General features: G+C 41.6%; 1 protein-coding gene across 3 annotated transcripts in view; it reads left to right on the top strand.

Annotated features, from left to right (window-relative positions):
• The window catches only part of SYT16 (synaptotagmin 16), a 78,048-nt gene that overhangs the window by 34,029 nt on the left and 21,685 nt on the right, over window positions 1-22,334 (top strand). For all 3 annotated transcript variants that reach the window (XM_065685264.1, XM_065685263.1, XM_065685265.1), the window contains 2 exons: window positions 17,343-17,590; window positions 21,541-21,984. In XM_065685264.1, coding sequence (XP_065541336.1) covers window positions 17,343-17,590; window positions 21,541-21,984 — 692 coding nt within the window. The remainder of the gene's footprint in view (window positions 1-17,342; window positions 17,591-21,540; window positions 21,985-22,334) is intronic.

Genomic DNA, 22,334 nt, shown 5'->3' on the forward strand with positions numbered 1-22,334 from the left:
CTTTTGTATTTAATAGGAATATCAGACTGAGAGGGTATAAACCTTGATGGTGCTCTTTAAGAATGTTAAAATTAGCTATTTTCTTTATTACTATTCCTCACTCTGTTATAGCCAGGGAGTAAATAATTAAAAAGAGCTTTTGGTCTAGCTGTTCTGTCTCCCAGACTGGGACTTCTTGTTTCATATTCCAAATGAATGATGGCCAGTTCTCAGGTTAAGCACCCCAAAGCTCTATCTCCTGGAGCCCAACCTCTAACCTGAACATATCCCCCTACCTTCTGGTACCCCTATACATACCTGTGTGATATCTTGCGCACAGGGTTTGTTCATAGGCACCAAGTCATTGCTGCAGGTCTGGATTTGCTATTATATATCTATGTGTGTTTGGATTACATGTCCAGTGTGTGCACAGATGCCATGGAGCAGGGCATGGTAGTGTCCTTCCAAGTGGTGGCAGGGCCGTGGATCCTCCTGGAAAAGTGCTATCCAGGGATCAACCTTGTCTTCTGCAGAGCCTCTACCCTCAAGATGGGCTGTTAAGTGATTCGTGGCAAATCACTCAGAGAAGGCTGGGGAACAGCTGTGTGCTGAGTGTGTTATTCTCATGGTGGCCTCCAGATCTTTGTCCTGTCTCTGAACTACACTGTGGCTCACTGGATCGGAGAGAAGGTAGCGAGCTTTCAGGGAAATGGGGGCCAAGAATGGGCTGCTGTCATGTCAGTGCAGTTTCTTACCTGCAGTCTTGTTGGCAGGGACATCTGAGAAAGAGCATCCTTAGGAGCATGTGATGAACCAGATTCACTTTCTTGATGAGAGACGCATAGGGTGACAGACAGATACCAGAGTCACTGCAGCTAAAGGGGAGGGTCACTGAACCTCTCTCACAGTTGAAAGCAGGTACTGATCAAGTAGTTGTTCAACTCTGTTGATATTACTGGCTTTCCTTAATAGTAAGCTGTATGGAGCCATTGTGGACCCGAAGGCTGGCCACAGAGAGCTCCCCAGGGCACACATTGCTTCTTCCTAGAGCTCTCTACTTCAACGTGAAGCCCTCTGGGGCATTGCATAACTTTTTACACCAGAGAGAATGTCACTTAAATGTTGTCAAATAGTCATTTATGTTTTTATCTCTGTAATGCACTGGACAAAGGGCCATCCCGTGGTCTCAAAGTTTGAGAGTTGGAGGGCCCGGAGCTGATGCCTTTTTTCTCAAAACTCAGTTGTATAATGGGAGAGAAAGTGCTGAACTGTGTTTTGAAAATGTCTTCCACAAACTCTTTGATGTGGAAGAACTCGTTTTGCTCTTCTACGTGACCCTTCACTTCCAAAACACACACATGCTCTTTGTATTTTATTTTTCAACTCTTTATTTCCTCTTTTTCCTTTAGATTCATTCTCTAACATCAAGAGTGTGAACTCTTCTGATGGTAACCTAGACATGCAGAGAGACTGTAATATCCTGGCAACTTAAAATTTCAGTCATGGATTAAAAAGATCAAGAGAAGATGTTTGAGGTATCCTTATTTCTGTTAGCTTTGTTACCTAAACCTGTCAATGTAAGTGAGCATATGGGCTTGCTGACATTCAGTAAAGACGTTCAGTAGCATTATATTAGCTTTGAATATTTTTCCTTCCATTTGGCATTTTTTCAACCCATTTCTAAAAAATACATGTTTCCTGTTTATCCTTATATTCTTTTCAGAACATTGCATCTTGACTTTATTTCACTTAATGTACCATATTTCTCTCCACAATAGAATATTTTAAAGCTAGATTGGCACAAAACAGTAGCAATGCTGAATGCTTTTTGTTGCCATGGAAATATTTCTGGGCACTTACTGAAGACCTGGTTGCCAATAGTAATGTAACAGAAAATAGATATGCTTCATTTAGCAGCCACTGGTGATCAAAGAGCCACAGAATCCCGCTACAAGGTCATTCCAATATAGAGTTTATTGGGTTTAGGGGGGAAAAGCCAACAACCAAACTTCAGATGAGAATCATTTTGTTTTAAAAAAATAAGAAAAGCAAAATCCAATGTTTGTTCCCCTCTCTGAAGCTTACAGCATGCTTCTGAAATGAAGTAAAATAACATTAGAGTAAAAACCATCATTACGCCTTCTCCTTTTTATCAAATACGTTTTTGATGTCATTTTGCCTCCCAGGAAATGTTTCCTAGCTCCCAAAGTGGCTTTTCTGAGGCCCCAAAGCAGCACACACATTATTGAAAACCATTTTTAGGCTTAGGGATCTAATTAAATGTTTGAGCAATGAAATTCTTGGGTTCTTAAGTCAAGCATCTGTTAAACACAGTGAGGCATGATAATCAGCAGGGTGCAGGTTTGGCTGCTGCCAGGTCCTGGTCTGTACTTAAATGATGCTAATAATGTTGTGACAAGGACTCAAGAAAATGCAGGATTTATTTTTCACTTTGGATGCTTTTGTTTCACAGTTTAAAAACTAGAAAGCAGTTCAGCAGGAAATACTGCAATGCCAGGTGCTTGATTTGAGAGGTTAGTGATGGGAAGGCAGACCCTTCCATGCATGCAGATCCCTGCCACCATTTGCAAATCATATAGTTGTAAATTTTGCAAACACAGATGAACTTTCTACTGCAGCTTCCCTGAGACCTTCCTTCATAGTCCAACTTCAGTGTTTCTGATAGAGAAACTGTCTCCCATTGCAGAATGGGGAGAGAGCAGCCTTTGCATCCCCGTGCAGCTAAGATACTGCTGCTCAGCTGACTGGGGTGGCTGGCAAGACTGTGGCTGCCAAATCCATCATTACACATTTGGCTAAAAAACTGGGGTTAAAAAAAGCAGTGGAGCAATAAGACACTTCTAAAAGTAGTGCACCACAAGCAGAGGGGTAGAGCTGGCCAGTCCATCCACTTCCCAGCCTGCATCTATAGAGAAAAAAAAAAAGGTAATAATGAAAAAGGTGAAAAGCAGCAGTAATTGTGCCATGAGTGCAATGGCTTTAGTCCACTTCTTACTCGGGGACTGTGTCCTTTGGAAACAAAAAGTCAAAGTTACCATTAAGTTAGCAGTTTCAGCAGCCACTGCTCTAAAAAGGCATGGGGACAGGTACATCAGCAGAGCTGAGTCTTCGGAATCAGAGTTGAAATATTTTTGCACAGAGAGTTCTGTGATTGAGGAGTCTCCTGAGATATCTGACATTGTTTTCGTAACCCTAGGGTAATATATAGGTAATCACTACACTTAAACTGCATGAAGTCCTTGGGGACTTTTCCCCATCAATTAGACAATCTCAGTGCTAGCTAAAGATTGCATTTCAGTTGCACTAAAATAATTATTTCTGACTGAGAACACTCAGAAGTTTAACATTCTAACAGGAATCTTGTCTAGATGGCTAGATAGCTATCCTCAATACATGTGTGAGGGGAGGCCTCCTCTGATGCTCTGGGAGTTTTTAAAACTAGAAAGCACTATTGCATTTACTTACCTTGGCCTCCAGCTTAACAGAGGTCACTGTTTTTTTTGCCAGTAATTGCAGTAGTAGAGGAAATTATTCTTTCTGCTGTATATGAGCACTCCTGACCTCAGTACATGACCCTTCCTACAGCCAGGAATACCTAGGCAAGAAGGAAATTTTTGTGAGGTCCTATAAGCCCATATAGCAAAATACACCCATAATAAAAAGATGCTGCATGTGTGATAAGTAAAACATCTGCCTGAACCTAAGACTAATATAGATAGACGGACAGTTTCCATGTTAAGATCCCAGGTGTTTGTAAATTTTATCACCTGTCTGGCTATGGAGCCAGCCAGCATTCTAGCCAGAATGTAGGACTCTAAAAATCACTGCCTGTACTCAAAGGAGGACATTTAGAGGCTGCACTGAATCAATAGCACCACTAGGACTAAGTGAAGGAAAGCAAAGACAGGGAGTGGACAAAAGCACTTCACAGGAAATACTCCAGGCTGCTCAAGTGGGAGAAAGCACTAACGTGACTGGGGATATGCATCTGCTCTCTGAAGAAAGTGGTACGAGTCCTCTGCTTTTTGAAATGAAGTGCAGATGTGAGTTTGCACTGAATGCTTTCTCTCTGGGAGATTCAGAACCACTCAGAAAGAGTCTGTGCACAGACTTTTGTCCTTGTGAAGGTGGTGCCATGTTTCTTTTTATATTTAGAGTACTCCTTTGCAATTCTGTCTTTTCAAAGTTTCAAATTATGAAAGATCTTCATCACTGGTGCCAAAGTGTGTGCTGATGAGAGTACACAATAGCCCCGAAAGGAGGGTGGATTGTGGCATGTCAGCTTCACAGCTGAGGGGATGAAACCAAGGAGTGGTTGAAAACACAGCTTTCAAAGGTCCTGCCTTTGTGGGCTCTGTCTTGGGCATGTCAACATTGCTGTATACCTTCACTCAGTGATTTTTAGACCCAGTATCTTTGCAAGCTCAGAGGCGATCAGTAGTTTGGGTTTTCACTAAGTTCCTCGTCTGGTGGGCAGAGCTTCTTTGTGTCTAGGTCTTTAGGGGGCATGAGGAAGAATGCTGTGTTCAAGAGCACTTGTCATCTGCTCTTGCCATCTACAAGGTTGCATAAGCTGTATGGAGAAGGGTGTATTTGAGAGGAAGAAATGGATTTTACCATTGAATGCAGTTACAGAACAAATTGTGTGTGTGAGCGTGTGTGTTTGCGCATGTATTTTCTGATCTACTTTTGCTAAGTGGCATCCTCTTCCCACTCCCCATATGGCAATTGCAACACTGTCTTCCTCTGGGAAGGTTGTTTGGGACTCAAGAGGCTTCATTTACTGATAAACAGCATCTTGGCAGCATCTGGGAAGTGCTGCCTCTCTCCTAGAAACCCTGCCTCCTCACCTTCCATCTCCTACTACAGACGAGGCAGGTGTGAATGATCTCATTGTGTTGTGGTGGAGGTTACGTGAAGGCATACTAGGAGCACTCTGCAGAGCTGGAGCATAGTATTTCAGTGTGCTGATACAAACAGTAGTATTTGCTGTATTTTATTTTATTTTTTGTTGGTGTTGCTAGCTTGGCCTGCTTTGTAGAAGGCTACTTATGCAAACCCATGATGGCAGGCAAATGCTTGCAGAAGAGAATGACCATTAGGACCTTTGGAAACATGGATAATTCATCTTCGTTTCTTCCTAGCATCTTTGCATTGCTTAACAGCACAAGAATTACTAATGTAAGCTTACGTGAGATGAGATCACTGCCAAAAGATGAGCTGATGTTGGTCCTCACCTCTTGCCAGATAAGATATGACTTCCTTGTGCCCAGTTGATTTTTGGCTGTTGGAATGACCTGTTGGCAGCAGTCATCATTTTGAGTGGCATCATAGGCTCCTGAAAGTTTTAGTAGCTGAGGGGAAAGGCTGCAGTGAAAGAAGAGAGGAAGATTAGTCATGGAGGAAAAAGTGTGCAGTTTTGTAGACAGGTGATGGTACTGTTGGGCTGTGTCAGTCTTCCATGGACTGACAGGTCCTTAATCCGCATGTAAAATGTAAAGTAGGTGAGGAAGGTGTGGTTGGGCTGTACCTCTGCAAATGCTGTTTGCATGATTCTCTTGCAGTTTCCTCAGATGGAGTTAGGGAGGCTTCATTAGTACCTATTTGTAGACCAATGTGAATAACTTAGGTTAAATTTTAAATCAGTCCATAGCAAAACCTATAGAAATCCCTTCCAGTGACCCTGATAATAGCTCATGATCTCATGGCTTCAGCACCCTACCTGATGTTCAAGTGGGTGCTTTGCTGTCTGGAGAGCTCAGTATCCATGTGAAATGAAGCATCCCCGAGGGAAACTCATTGCACTGGTCATGAGTGCTTGCCCACACAAGCTGGGAGCTTGGAGGCATTTTTTCTCCTCAGGCTGAGGAGCCCATATGGTCTATATGTAGCAGCATAATCTGTGTGGGAGTATTTTCTAGCAAATAGTATGAGAATGGTGGTGCTGGAGAGAAAGCTCTGAATTTGGATTAATGAGAGCACTGAGGTTTGCTGAAGTTCTGCTTCGCAGGGTCAGTTTTGGGGTCTAGTCTTATTGCCGTAAATAATGTAGCTATAAAACCATTGGGCCTGATGGTCCAGTTTTGCAATTGTCAGTAGCTGATGTAAAACTGCAGCTGAGATATATTGCCCTTCCCCGATCACACAGTTGTGCTACTTTCCATGTGTGTCCTCACAAGGATGCCACTGTGTGGTGAACTGGACCAGCTCTTTGCTTCAGCTGAGAGTTACCTGCCCCTTCCCTAGTACTACTGAATCAGGCGAGTTGGCCACATGATTGCTAAAACTGAAACAAGGGGAAAGGAAGGAGGACAGGATTGTCCCTTTTGTGTAACAGCTTTGATCCTGAACACATGTGAGTCTTGTTGCGCTACACACTCACCCACTGCTCCTGCTGGAATCTGTGATTTTCCCAGGAGTGCTATGGAAACGGTGGTGTTACAACAGTGGTGAAAGTGGGCTGTGGTGAATCAACCCTCTGGTAGCAAACAGAAAGTTTAATTAGAAAAATCAGTGGGAAAATAAATATCTGCCCTGTTGCAATGCAGTTGTTATCCGTAGCAACCCCAAGCAAATATCCTTTCAAGGGAGCTGGTTTTCACCTTGTTAATCAGCAAACAGAGACTTACGGTTACAATGTTGGGTGCTATGAATGGTGTGTTATCAGCGTGCATATGCTGGGTCTGGCAGGTTGTGAGTGCGGGGTAGTGAAACTGCTTTGAAGAGGAGCAAGAGTCAGTGTCCTGGGTTTCCTGAGCATTTCTTTGGCCAGTCTGATTTCTGCTAGGTGGAAGGCCATTTTCTGGAAGAATCATAGAATGGTTTAGGTTTGAAAGGACTTTAAAATCATCAAGTTCCAACCTCCCTGCCATGGGCAGGGATACCTCACACTAGACCATGTCACCCAAGGCTCTGTCCAACCTGGCCTTGGACACTGCCAGGGATGGAGCATTTACCACTTCTCTGGGCAACCCATTCCAGTGCCTCACCACCCTCACAATAAGGAACTTCATTATATCTAACCTGAACTTCCCCTGTCTAAGAAGCTAGTGTGGGTTCAGAGAAACTTCCTTAAATGTAGTGGAGAGGGCTTCAAAGTGGCTCCTTTTCATTAGAAGGAGAAGTGTGTATCCAAGCCAAGCAAAGAAGTAGAAGAGGCGATTGATTGGGACCCCATTGTAGTACAAAAGCTACCAGGAAAGCTGTCATAATGCTTAAAAAGTGAGGATTATTTTCTGTTGGAAGAAAAATACAGCGTTTTCTAACTCATCAGCCATTGGGATCCAGCAGTTTGTTCATTTTCCAAAGCCATGAACATTTACAGCCCCACACCCCAGAGCATACACTGCACCCTGCAGTGCCTCCAGCTTAGACACAGCATCTCCTGACAGGAGGTGGTTTTCTGCCTCTGCAGCTGCATGTTTTCTTCAAGCAGCCTAACCTGTGCTGGCAAAGGTATGTAACTGCATCTACACCAGGGGGTTTCCTGGCTGAGCAGTGTCTCCTACAGTGTATAATCTCTTTTTTCTTCCACTTTTCCACATATCCTGGACCTGTGCTGATAAATCCCCATTGCATAAATGAAGCCTGACTCAGTCTTACTCCACACATAAAATGTAAAGTAGGTGACTGGTAAAATCAGGGATGATTGTGCTTCTGCTTCTTGGCTGCCATTTCCTTTAGCTAAGGAAGAGCCTTAGGTGGCAAAGTGAGAGTCAGTTTGAAGCTGAATCCCATGTTCCTGTTTTTGAAATCCAAATCTGGGAGTAGGAAAAAAGCAACAGGAAAATATGTTGATTTTCATGCTGTTTTCAGTGGGCAGTTCTCTATTTCTTTGCACAGCAGTGTGCAGAATTGGATTGTATTGCTCTGAGTGCTGTATTGTTTGGTTATAGAGATGCTTGATGGCCAGAGACAAATAATGTCTTGCTTCCAAATACTCTCTGACTTTTTAATTTTTGTTGGAAAACTCCACTGGTATGAAAGCTGCCAAGTTGTGATTCTGCCTGCCTGCATTGCATGCAGACACCAAGACACCCAAATGTGTTCACCTCTGAGAGCTTCCCAGTTGGTTTGGTTATGGGGTGAGATCAGATTAACAGGTAGGGATTGACATGTTGCAGAAGTAGGACACTGTCACTTGACACTCATCAAATGGACCTTACCTTTAAGACTGGGTACCAAATGGTTCCCTGGTTGATCTACCTACCAGAAAGTGACAAAACCACATAGGTCAGGGTGCAAAGAGAAACCCAGCTGAAGGTAGCTTTTGTTTGTTAGGAAATGACCAGTCCATGTTAGTCAATGATGCATGGTCACTGTGCACAGTCTCTTTGTTCATAATGGTATGTGTAGAAGCATGGGTTTACTGTATCACAGCACTTTCTTCATCAATTTTAAATACATTTGTTGTCTAGATGGATGTTTTGGATTTTGTGTGAAGCTACAGGGTGTTTTCCTTAGTCAAGACTGTAACTTGGGTAGTTGTGTTACTTTGAACTTCAGTCTGAACTTCAGTTCAGACAGTTGACAGCAAAAGCAAGAATATTCCAGATTGAAGACAGTGCAAATCAGAGCTGTAGTTGCATAGGAATTGGTAGTAGCAACTCCACATATGTTGCCTCATGTTTCCTTTACAAAATGTTTCTTCTTTTTTCCTGAGAAGCTCTAACAAATCCCTTGTTTGCAGCAGACCTTTCCAGTTGTTAAGAAGAAAATCCCCTTTCTTTCTATGTGCATTGGGTATTCTGGGTATTGCTGATTTGGGAGCTGTTACAGATCACTGTTTCTCTCTGTCATCCTGATCATGAAACTTTTAAGGCCAGGCCTATGCGACTGCTTCTATAATAGCAAAGAACACACCACAGAGTGCTCCTGGGATACTCCAAGTATATGCATTATGCATAGAGGTACTGATATTGTCTTTGGTTACACGGTCAAATAGATTTTTTTTGTTTAGTACTTCTGCTTCCTTCAGGGCTTGGTGATGCTGCCACTGACTTCTGTGAAACAGAATCAAAATCTTTAAGAAGAAAGCGGGCACACAAGGGCAGCATTAAATGTGTAGGAAAAGCAGAGACTTGGCATTTGCAAACTTTTCATTGTTCAGCCAAAATGACTGCTGTTTGTTATTGCTGGGTTTTTGACATGCAGGCAGACAGGACACATGCAGTACATCTATATTTTACACCTACACTATGTATTTTGTTCTTTTTTTTTCTTTTTTTTCTTGGATAAGCTTTGAACAAATGATAAGCTATTCTTTATAGCTGGTAACACTGTGGAGAATTCTTGAATTATTTATTTTATGCATTTTAGCTTTGTGTGTTTGGATGCCTGGGAGCTTACTTTGTGACTGATTGAGTGTTTGAGATTTCTGAATAAACAGTGGTAGTTTGAAATATCTTTCAAGAAAAAGAGGTCACCCTCCTTCCTCCCCCACTATCTCCTCTAGAGGAAAAAAATCCCACATGCCTCCTTATGAGTGGTGGGAAGTTGATTTGTAAACCAGATGCTGCACAGGGGTAATTGAGTTGAAGTTGCTGGAAATATGTATATGCTATGCAACATCTGCAGATCTCAAGATGTATTCATTATCTTTCCAGAATTTAGATTGTAATTATGGGTCCTTTATTTCAGTTTCCATGGTGATACAGAAAATGTTTCCCCCTTGTCCTTTCCTAATCAGGACACTTGTGTATTTGAATAGTGAACATTTTTCTCTCCCCTGGGTAAAGTTAGTTTTATTAATACAGAGATATTAAGTTGACATGGAGCTGTCTGCTGCTCAGGCGGAGATTCAACAGCAGACGTGTCAAGCATTTGATACAGATTGTCCAGTGTTGACGTTTAATTTGCCTGGATGCCAGTAAGAAATAGCATCCAGTGTTATAGCAAGTGATGGAGTCATGCTTTGGTGTTAGTAAAGTTAAAATCAAAGTCAAGTGTCCAATAATATATCAAACCAGGCCAAACTCTTCTTGTCCATCCTTCACCTTTCCTATTCTGTCTTAGAAAATGGGCTCTGCTGTCTTTTGCAGGGAGTTGCATGCAGGTCATCCAGGGGTTGTCCTCACAGGAGCAGTCCAGGAGTGCTCATCCACACGGCCTTTGCAAAATTTCTTGTAATAACCAGAACTGCACACTACGTTAAAGCACATCAGGTATACAGCCTCATGACCACATAAGCAGGTTTATAGTGTTATGGTTGTTTTATAAAATGGTAGAAGATGTGGCTTAATTACTAAGGATGATATTTTACTCGGGATTGTTTGGTAAGCTGTTTGAGTGAAAAGTGGACTTCATTTTAATAGAATAATTTTTATTTATCCTAAGTAGCCAAAAGTTCTACGCATATAAATAGAACTTAACAGCATTTGCTGAGCATTTAAAATAATTCTGTAGAGGTTGCATGAGCTTTAGGTAGATGCTCATGTTGAACTGACAACACGGTTGAAGAGTTTTGTGTGTATTGGTTTATTTGAATAGATCATACCACATTTAGGCTATAGGGTTTATACAGCTTGAAATAATTCTCAAAAAATTTCAAAGAAACTTATTTTTAAGAGCTTATATAAAAATAGATTTTTATGATAGCTAGTCACTGATCATTTACAAACTAATGTCTAAAAGTTAGGAACTGTTAGCTTTTTCCTCCAGTTGAGAACAATTTTCTAGAAGGAACAGCAAACTTATTGTCAAACTGTGGCAAATCAGACCAGGGGGTCAAGTCTACCAGTGTGGCAGCATGGAAGAAGCCAGCTCCTGCTGGGCTGGTGGTGGGAGCATTTTGCCCTGGTACTGCCAGCTTCCTTGCTTTGTCCTCTCTGCCTGCGGAGCTGAGTGCTGTCTTCTGTGCAGCAGCAGATAAATTTATGGAGCAGTGACAGCAGTTGTCATTAAGTTTATACTACAGATTTTTAATAGACCTAACACAGTGTGTAAAATCAGGATCCAGTTTCACCACCTCTAGCAGTATGGCTGGTGTGAGATTTGAGATGAAAAAGCATGCTTTCCTTCCCAAACCAGGCAGTGTCACTGAGAAAGCTGCCCTCCACCCATTTGTCTGCAATGTCCTTTATTTCAGCTGCTTGGGTTTGCCATGGTGATTATCAAAGTGAGTCTTGGCAACCATATTGTACACTCCATGCTCAAGATCAGGCAGTGCACCAACCACACTCGGCAGCTGGCTTGTTCACACACAAACGTGCATGTACACACCAACTGCCCTTTGTCCCCACTGCTCCTTTCTCTGTGCTGTCAGTGGGTCAAAATGTCCTGCTGTTGCGCTTCCCTGATGCTGATGGCAGGGAGATCAGCAAAATGCCTCTGCGTTTTCATCCTGATAAAGCAAGGCCAAGTATATATAGTATGTATTGAACCCTCCTTCACCCATCTGGCAGATATTCATGCACTAATGAGGGTGTAGTCATCTCATATTCAAAGCACGTGTTGGTAGCAGGAGGGGAAGGGCACTCGCAGGGACATGCTCAAATGCGTATCTTCACTTTTAAAGGTTATAATTTACATTGGTCTCCTGAGTTCCTCTGCTGCTGGCAGATGGAGTCAGCAGTGCCTGTTAGCCAAGTGCCGTAATTATGTGTTCCTGGTATTAACCCGGAGCAGGTTATGTCTGAGTTACTTTGTCTGCACAAAAGAAGCTCCCTCTCCACCTTAGCAGGAACTGCAGAGGCCTGGAGACATGAAAAAGTTTTCAAGTACTTTGCTTACTACTTAGTCTTTGCACATGCTAATGATTTTATAAGTGGTTCTCTGTGTTGTGTCTTAGTGTTCTACTCTGTCAAACACCTTAATAAAAAAACAATAGAGTCACATGCAGAGTTGGGCGAGGTCTAGTAATATATAAATGTTGCTGATACAATATGAAATTTACAGAGGTTTGAAGAAGCAGGTGATTCTCAAGTTCATTCCCAAATCCTCCCTGAACCCTTGATCCCCTTTTTCTTTGTGGTAGGTCCTTCTGAGAGCTAGGAATGTCCTGTGTCTTCTGGCTTCTTGGCTAAGGGCAGCGGACAATCTAAAGCCCGAGTTGTGATTTTTTTGCCAGTAAACAGTTACAGGGAGATGAAGAACAGACAGCATCTCCAGGCAGCAATGATGAGGTGATTAAGCAGTTTGATTTCTCTGTGTCATGCTAACAAAGTTTTTGATCAGAAATATCTGAAAAAGCAACACCAGCAGGGGTGAGCCATAGACCCAAATTCAGCCATTTGCTCTCCAGACATGAGGAGTATGGTACACAGGTATCTGAATGCAAAGGTACTGTTTGCATGCAATAAGGTTTAAGAAGTTGGAGTCTAAGACTCCACAGCCTCAACATGGAGAGGTTCTTTTGTTGTGGAGAGCAAGTCCTGAATCTTGCTTTCTCTCTTACTTGGTTTCCTTATTGGTTACCTGCAGCTCGTTTCTAAAATGGTTAGAGGGAAAAGTCTGGATCCATGTCCTGCTGAAGTTCATGAAGATCTTTCCGTTAACTGTATATGGCTTTTGGATTCTGTCTCCTAATCTACCAGAATTTTCATGGATTTTATCACAAATTTTGCCTGAGTAAAGACTGCAGAACTTTGTTCTAATTATTTTTGTTCTGTGCCACATAAGTAATTTCTTTAGCAAGCCTTTTAGCAGAAGTTGAATGTCTCCTTTTGTAACAGCTTTGCAAACACAAGGTGAACAGCGAATTATGCTGTATCTTTGCCAGCACATGCGCCAAATGTCAGGCAATGACAGAAACTAAAATTTATGGCGCAGAAGGGAAGACTTTTATGATCTTATATGGACTAATGTAATGACTCTTTTATACAAACAGAGATGAAATGCATTTAAAAACATAGCTCCTTAGAAAATTGGCCTGAACACATTCTAAAATCTGGAGAAGTTTATTAAAGGGAAGAGTCATCGAAGTGCCCTTTGTTTCTAATTCTGTAGGATGTTTTCATTTTGAAATATAATTGCTTGATTTTATTGCACCATCTGATTAGAGCGATCTTTTTAAAAGATGGCTCTCCATTGAACTCTTCTTCTGACATAATATGGTGCAGAGTTACTCTTGATTTTCTTTTCAGAGGTAATATTGATATTGTTGAAATAGCTGTTCAGAAACTAGATGAAACCAGATGTTGAAGCTTACTTCCACTGAGACATTCGGTACTCTGCCTTGTTCTTAAATAAGCTCAAGATTAGATCCTTCGTTATGAACAAGTGCCTATGAACTAACTAATCCTTGGGTATGTCAGGTCTCCTTCAAACCCAGAGAGGCTTGAGGCATGTAGAGCTGCCATTACTGGATGTACAGCAATAATTGCACACACCCACAGCTGCCGGTAAGATATGTTTGGGAGAAAGCTGAATGGTTGGGGTAAATCCTAGATAACCCCACAGCCTGCTGCTCCAGTTGCTGGTCTGAGAACTCCATTTGTGTGAGAGTCCATTTTGGCCCCTAGCATGATCACAAAACACAGACAGGTAGGTGGGTATAAAGCCATCATTGTGCCCTGAGGGTATATCAAACACTGTTTCAGCTCAGCATGCCCTCTGGTCCTTTCTGGGTGAGAGGGATGAAGGATCTTTCGAAAATGCCAAGGCTCCTGGCACTTTCAGACCTTCTTTGGACTCTGCCCAAGACTTCTCTTCTCCTTGCGTTCTCTTACCAGACCTTTTCCTCATGTAGCTGGTAGTTTTCTCACAGAATCAGAACTTTGTAACAAATTTAGGCATGCAGTGAAGTTGAGCATCTCGAAGAGCCCTGAATAGCTTCTCTCCCACACAGCCTTGACATACGGCAAAGTTTTCTCACATCATGAGATTTTCTTACATGAGATTTTCCTTGACCCTCTGTTTCTGTTATCAGTGTCATGGCAGTCTGCTCTTCGGACTCATTTAGCTTTAACCTTCGCCTCTTAAAAATCTCTGTAGTAAGCTGAATAGAGCTTGGAAAGAGGAGTGCTCACTGCAGGAAGGAAGTGTTTGGAGGATGCTCTTGGGGAGCTGAATGGTTTGAATGCCAGCTCTGCCCGCAGCCTCTCTGCAAATCACCCTGTTAATAAAGAGCCTATTTTGGTTCTGGAAACATGGAGTCTTCTCAGGCATTACCCAGCATGTGGTAAATTAAACAATCTTGGCCTGATTGCAAAATGTCACTTGAAATTTAAGATCCTTTTTCTCTTTAACCCCTAAAATTTACAAGGCATTTTTGTTTAGATTTATTGTAATTAGATAATAATTCTGCTCCTTTGAGGCTCTTCTAGGAAGTTTTATATCGCTTTTTGATGGCTAATCTCAAAATATCCAGGGGCAGAAGCACTGCTTTGTCTCCCTGCATCTGATTTGGTTAAGTATAAGGGAGCATATAGTGATGGCATACCATACAGTGATTTGGAGCTGGCACTGTACTGAAAACCAGGCCAGAGGATTAGTGCTGCATGAGGACAAATATGCCTCAGTCCCACAGACTCATCTCTCTGCTGCTGTTACTATCTTTCAGGAAAAGAGATTTGAAAATCACTGTTAGTAGGTAGGATGATTTCAAGTCCAGAACTACCTAGATCCATACTGAAATCCTTCCCTCCTCTGATCCATATTTAAACAGGCTTTTAACTTTCAGCATGTGTTTATGTACAGTTTTCACACAGTCTAGAAGAAAGGATCAAATTTCTTTCATTTTGGAAAATCACAAACAAAAGACTTACGGTTTCTTTTAAAAGCATAGTGATTCACTGCAATCCACAAAGCAAACATCACCTTGGTCAGCACAGGTAATAGGCATACATGGAACTCTTCATCTCAGTGTTTCTTGCTGGTCAATGAACTCTGTGTTGTTAATTTAACAAGATCTATTGCACTCCATCTTTTAACTCTGGCAGTGTTTTAGGAAGTGATGAGGCCTCTCGGGACTTTGGCCCATTATAACTCTTCATAGAACTGAGAGATTGTGTATCACTGAAAAAGAAGAAAGATACTGTAGTTTAAGCAGGCCACTTACCTGCAGATGTGAGGGGACATTTTTCAGCCTGATTTTCAGTGTTTGATGTGCTGAGCTTTCCTGTGTCTTTGGAGAGAGGCTTCCATGTGCCAGTGCCTTTGTGTTCAGTTTGGAGGTGATGCTCATCATTTTCTTCAGTTTCTTCATAGCCAGTTTTCCAACCCTGAATGCAGACTTTCCTGATTTATTGGTGATTTCTGTTCCTCAGTATTCCCCTTGTCTCCTTCCTGGCCTGTGGACATGTGTGACACAACAGGGAAAGGCTGGGAGGCAGGACTGAAAAAAAAAGTAATCAAATCACGTTCTTTTAGTATAAAGTACTATCTACACTTAATTTTAGAATTGACTGCTATTGCTCTGTGGGGACTTTTGGCTAATTAAATTCGACTAGTTAGATAATGCTGTCTCCATGTATATTCCTGACACTGTACTGTTTATTCATGTCAGGTATACATAAGACATTTGACATTTTATTCTTTAAAGATCTCTCAGGTAAATTACAGGCATTTTACTGCTCTGACCTTTTCCTTTACATGAAGAACTTTTGTTTTCACCATTTTTTTGGTGAATGTAATGTTAGAACAGATGTAATTGGAGAGGCGTAGTTGTTCTAGTCTGTATAGTTGGGTTATTACCTGTAATGATCCTATAATACTGATATTTGTAAGTGATCATCTCTTACCAAACTACTTGAAAGAAAAAGACTGTTTCACTGAATGGTTTTGGTGAATCACCTTTTCTGTTCCTTTTCCTGAATGCTACATTTGCTTTCCTAACGCATTTTGTGCCCAAGTCTTAGGGAAATGCTTGCCGTATTAATATGTTTCTGGAGTTCTCCTGTTATGAATAGCCTTTTATGGCTTTAATGTAGTTTTTGTAAATTCCTCTATTATTGATCTAGATCTTATCCCAGCAGGAGTCAAAACCACAAGACAATTGTGTGAGGATAATTTCTTACTACAGTAGCATTTTATTCTGAAAGCCTGCTGTGTGGTGTGTGCTTTGATGGATGACCCGCTGTTTAAAATGTGTATTAGACATTGGCTTGCTAATTAAATGCCTTAAGGAGTGCCTGTACCCATTCAGTCTCAGTAAATTTGTGAAATTTCTGTTATTTTATTTCTTGCTTACGATCTTGTGTTTACTTCTTTCTATTTTCTGATTTTGTAGAGAAGAATGGGAGTAATAAAAAAAAAATCAAATTGCTTTCTGTCCTTACTCAAGAGTTTCAGCTCACGGCAGTGTTGAGACAATGAGGGCTCTCCGTTTCAGTACTAGGTGTGCCAGGGGAGCATGAGGAGGAGAAGAGGTGGGCTTTGCATTTCAGAAGGGAGTGAGAAGAGCATAGGGAGATCTGAATTTGGATTCCTTTTTCCTCCTGAAGGATCATCTCCCATGTCTCAGAAGAGGACCATAATTGCATGTGTAATATGTACACATAATTACAAAGCTGTGAGGTGCTCTCAGACTTCTCTGTTGAAGTGCCCATGCTTGATGCATTTTAGTGGGAGGGAGGATGTGAGAACATCCATAGGTGAAAAAATGGGATAAAGTTATTCTCCTAATCTCTGAGCTGTTAAATTAAAAGAGCAGTCAAGGGGGGCAGAGAAAACTATTTTGTTCTCATTGATAAACCTTACTTTAGCCCATGGAGGAAGTGTGTAGGATCAGATGACTTTAAACTAATGAAAGCAGGCAGGAAATGAGGGAACACATCTCCCCTCAGTCTCTCTTTAGACAATTTAGCCCCAGTATGCGATTTGGAGATTCCTAGTTGGCTTGTGGGACTGGTCATGTGCTCCTATGTTCTCAGGGATGGGTAGTAGGGTTGTGGTGGCACGCTGTTACGAAACTCCTTTCCTCACCAGCACCACCCACTTGGGGCAGTGCTAACTCCTGTCGTTTCCTCCTCCTTATCCTCCTGCATAGAAACAAACTGCTGATACCTGTTCATCAGGCCTGTGCTATGCCTTTCTGTTTTCTGTCTGACCTGTGTTTTCGTGGAAACAGTTGCTCTGGGGCTGCAAGGCAGCCCCAAGGCACTTCAATATCCCAAAAACTCAACTGATAATTACATTTGTTGGTCAGCTTCTTCAAGTAAAGGCAGACGGTTTCTCAGTTCAGGATAGGGTGAGAAGCAGCCATGTCCACTCCACTGAGTGATTTATACAGGCTATGGTGTTTTATAAGTTCAGTGCTGCAGTACTCAGAGGTAGAAACTGTCTTGCATGCACTGGAGATGAGTGCAAAAGAAAAGAAAAGAGAGAAAAGCACATTTTGGGAGGTGGAGAGAGAGGAATTTCTTCTAATCCCTCTGAAATTATTTTATTTTGAAAATTATTAGGTCTGGATGGACTAAGCCAACTGAGTTACCAAGACAACCTATCCTGTGGTGAAGATGACCATTTATCTGTTGATTCAAGAGCAACAACTGAGAGCAGGGGCATGGGGCAGCGTAAAGAGCCTAGGATGGAGTCCAGTATTGCTGATTCCATTAGGCGGCAAGCCACAGAAGGACGTTTGGAAGTGGATACCAACCAGGGATTTGAAGTAAATGATGCTACTGACAGCTCATCGCGTTGGAGCCCCAAGGTATGGCAAATTGTCATGTATTACATACAGTGTAAGCTTTCAAAGAGTACTGAGGGCCAAAAAATATGAGAAGAGAAATGAAGTGAAAAATTGGTCAGCACAGAATAAGATAATGGTACTTCCCTGTGCATGTGTGCATGAACATATGCTCCTCTCTACATGTTTTCCTTTTTTCTGGTATTTTACCTCTTGCTACTAACACTCATTCAGAGAAGCTGTTTTATTGCTTGATTTCTGACTGCAGTCTCTGAATTGAAATTTGAGCTATTAGCTGCCTGACAGCATTTACTGTCATTTAGCAAAGAGCACTCTGTAGCGGCCCAGGGCTTTGTTATTGACTGTATGGGCAGGGTGAGTGTCTAGGGCCCTGGTGTGTCGTCGCTGGGTCAGACCTGTGCCTCTTTTTCCAGGTAGTTTCTATGGCTTAGGCAGTGGAGGCATCTGGAAAGCTGAAGGCAGCTGGTGAGGGTGGCCCATGACTTAGCCGAGTGATCAAAACTCTGGTCCCCATTGATATTAGGCATCCTTCCAGGGAAGGAGAGAGCCTGAGGTTGGAGGTCCTCTGTGTTTCTTTAGCTCTGCACCTTTAATTTGAAGACTTAAGAAAACATACAGATTTTAAGGCATTGTAAACACGTGATGACTTAGCATCTCCCTTTTCTCTCCTATTTTTTCAGTGTCATGTGTGGGTTTTCATTATTACTTTAACACAATTAAATTTCTTGAAAAAAAAAAAATAAAAATCAGCCTGCATCAGATACGGTAAAAGAACAGCACAAAAGTCACACCTTCAGCCTGAGTTATAGGGGACTGTTCTTCAGCTGTGGAATGAATACCGCCATCAAACTCTGAGCAACAAGGCTTTGAGAGAAAGGTTCTTTTCCTCAGAGCATGCTGCCTGCAGCAAGTTAAAGAGATGGAAAGCAGTTCCTGGTGCATATGCTGCAGCCCTAAGAGGAGTTTTGAACAGATTTTGATTTGCTCTACAATCCAGTTCCCCAAAATACTATGCTACACATGGGAACATCATGCGCTGGCAGCCCTGTCCTCTCTTTGCTGTGTGCCTCTGACACGCACTGTTTGTCTGCCCTTCTGGGGCTCATTTCTCCTTTTCGACATTTGATGTACATTGCCATGGTTTACATGTGCTGCAATGTCTCCAGTGTCCTCTTGCATTTCTTTGGAATACATTTCTTGTTTTGCTCCTGGTACCTACATTTTAAAAATGCAAAGAATGATTATAGAATCAGGGGGCAGGTATGACTAAGTCCCAGTTTATGTACTACAAGCAGCTTCTCATCCAAAGGTATTGTGTGAATTAATGAAAGACTTTATTGCAGGAACTAAATATTCTGACATGCCAGAAATGTCCAAGCACTGTTTTGCTCCATTCAAAGGACCTCTCTTTAGAAACAAAAATGGTAATTTTAAGCCCCTGCAGTGCAACCACAAGTACTATTTTAAACCTTGTCCATAAACTCTTTCAGGTTTCTCTGGCAGATATTTATTTTACCTAGTGAAGTGGATATTGGCTGTACTGGACAACTGGGTTAGACATACCGTATCAATCTGTATACTTGGCTTGACCTCTTAACAACTGTGCTGAGAAAAGAGGAAGAAATTTGGATGACATACCTAAAACACACACTTCCCTTGTATTCCAGTTTAAGTGTCTGTATAACCAATATGTTCATGAAAGGACAGCCCTAGCCCAGCTCTGAAAGCTAAGGGGGATTCTGTTAATGACTTCGATAGAAAGATGATAGAGCATCTGTAAGCTTCATGTGCTGAAACCTGTACAGGGGTGAGTCCCATATAGTCTGATAAGACCAGCCCATGATGTCTCTAAAGCTTGGTTGCCCACAGAAAGGTCAGTGACACAGAATCTGGCATTTCTTTTTCCCTCTCTGCCTCCAGTTCATGCAGTTTTCTCTGCAGTGGATGTGGCCAGAGCTATAGTAGCACATCCCGAGATTTCTTGAAATCGAGATTCTTTCTAGTTTTTCTGTCAAAAACCAGATGATAGCTGATCTTCAGTCTACTCTACATGCTGCCAGGAGATGAGATATTCAGCCCTGTTGGGGCAGGAAAGTGCTCTTCAATCTTTGTACCTGTGGTTTTATGATGAATTTGCATTCTCCAGCTCAGGCATGTTGATGAAAGCAAAGTTATGCTGCAGGCACAGTTATCTCCTCACTTTAGCAGCAGTTCTTAAATGTGCCTTGATTCCATCTCCTCAATAGCAAATGTACAGATGAAAGTGGGGAGGGATGAACATGTGGAGCATGAGTCAAGTGCAGTCCCGTTACGTTTCCTTCTTAGATATTATTTCATCAGCCAGACAGAAATAACTTGACAGCTACACAGCAGCACTTAGCATTTACATAACATCACATTCTCTCCAGGCAAGCTGGCCTGCCTTGCGTTTTTGTCTTTGCAGCCTGCTGTTCATGCAGAAAGGCATTTTTATGGGCAACCAAGTAATTTTGTGTGCTATCCAAGCAGTGGTTTTTCTTCATTGGACATCATTTCCTCAAGTCATATGGCAGCAGGTCTCCATCACTAATATGCACGCATATGTATGAATCTTAAGCACATATGAAAAGCTGGAGCATTGCACATCATGGCAGATGAATCTGAGCACTCAAAAAGTAGATTGACAGCAAGTAGATAAAATTTTTGAGGTTTGTCCAAGGTCTTGTTTGAGAGACATACCACCCTAGACACTTGTGAAGGGAATTACGTCAGAAGTCCTGTGGCCCATCATCTGTACTCTTAACAATAAGATTCCTGATCTGTACTCTAAACAATAAGATGTTGGGAAGGAGTGTTACTTGAAATGTGAAAGAAGATAAATGTTTGAGGAGGAGGGTGACTCAGACTGCTAGTGACAGCCCTTAATTCACCTTCTGGCTATTAACTGAAAATCTTTCTCTAGTACAGTGTATACTCATGTTTAAATACAAGTCATTGATCACTATAGCAACCACTTTATCATATGAAGCACATTCTAGCTCTAAGATAAAAAAGTACTTTTGAACAGAAATGCACACGCCTACTCATCAAAAGGTAAGGTGAGCATCCATGTTTTTTATTTTGTTTTATCAAGATGGCTTTTGTTTTAAAAGTAGATAAAAGATTGTGTGTGAATTGGTTTCAGCATGTTCTGATTGTTTATTTTGAATTTTTATTCCAAATGTATTAGTATCCGAACTGAAGGAACAGATGCTTTTTTTTGGGAGATTTAAAAAGAGAATAAAGAGTAAATATGTATTTAATCAGACTTTTTCTTGATTATCATTGCTTTAGCTGTAGAAAAGCGATTGAATTATAGGGCAGCATCTAGAAATGGAATTTCTGTTCTGCAAGAAATTCTGACATCTTGATTTCCCCTGCCTTCAACTCAAATGCCGTGCTTAATTTTTGTTTTAATTTCCAGCAGAACAAAATATCTAAAAAGTTAGCAGATTTGACTGAATTGTTTGATTTTGGTAATGGAAAAAATTCAGTTTTGAAAGAATTCCAGTGTATATTTGAAGTAATAGATGAAGCTGGGGGGTGTTTAATCAACCTAAACCTAAATGTCTCAGGATTAAATATTAATATCTCAAAACTGAGGGGGTTTCTTTGTTTTGTTTTGGGGTTTTTTTTAGTTTTTTTTCTAGAATTTTTGCCAAATTAAGACTCCTGCGAAACATCTAAATATTGATGAAACTTTTCTTTGGAAATGCTTCAACAAGTGCTGTTGCTTACTAGATTTTATGAAGAATTGTACACAAAATGAGGCAATTAACTATCCCTGTCCTTTCTAGAAACAGTGGGATCCTTATTTTGCAGAACTGCCTACACTTGCAAACACAAGTGAGGAGAACAATTTCTTTTAAATAGAGTTGGGATCACAGAAGCAGTTGAACTTCAATGGGGCTTTTACTTCTTCCTTCTCTTTGCAGGAGCATACTGAAGTGAATAGCATACCAGCTCATCATAGTGCTCATGAGCCCATCTGTAAATGTGGTGATCTAGACATCCTCTTCAACTATAAAGCCTCAAGTCAAAAGTTAGTAGTTACTGTCTTAGAAGCAAGGGATATCCCGGACAAAGACCGCAGTGGAGTGAACACCTGGCAAGTGCACACAGTGCTGATGCCTAGCAAGAAACAGAGGGGTAAAACAAGTGTTCAGAGGGGACCGATCCCTGTGTTCAAGGATAAAATTACCTTCAGTAAGCTGGAGCCAGAGGAGTTAAGCAGCCATGGCATTCGTTTCCGGCTCTATGCGGTGCACAAGTTGATTGGAGAGAAGATGATGGGAGAGCAGTTGTTCTACCTGAGCAACATCAGCCAGGAAGGGGAAGCAAAAGTGACATTGGTCTTGGAGCCAAGGAGTAACTTGAGTGTAAGTTTGACGGAAGGAACATGGACTCTGTAAAATTGTTCACTTGGTGAATGGGGACCAGCTGTGCCTGACATCTTTCATTCAGAGCTGTTAGGGTTCAACTGGTGGATCTGGCCTACTGTCACTTGAAAATTTATCAGTAAGGGCATATCTTCCCCACACAAAGCTGTGTCTTATTAACAATGGCTCAGCTAGCAAGCTTAAACAAAATCATGTAGCGGTACTACATATAAACACATCACTGAATGCTGTGTCATTCAGAAATAATAGGCTGGTCCTGGAACCACCAAGGCTAACTATGTCTTAATTTCAACAAGGACAGTAGTTTTTTGTGCACTGTTATATGGGTG

Source organism: Lathamus discolor, chromosome 6 (assembly GCF_037157495.1).
Source record: "Lathamus discolor isolate bLatDis1 chromosome 6, bLatDis1.hap1, whole genome shotgun sequence".
In the NCBI taxonomy this organism is placed as follows: Eukaryota; Metazoa; Chordata; class Aves; order Psittaciformes; family Psittacidae; genus Lathamus; species Lathamus discolor.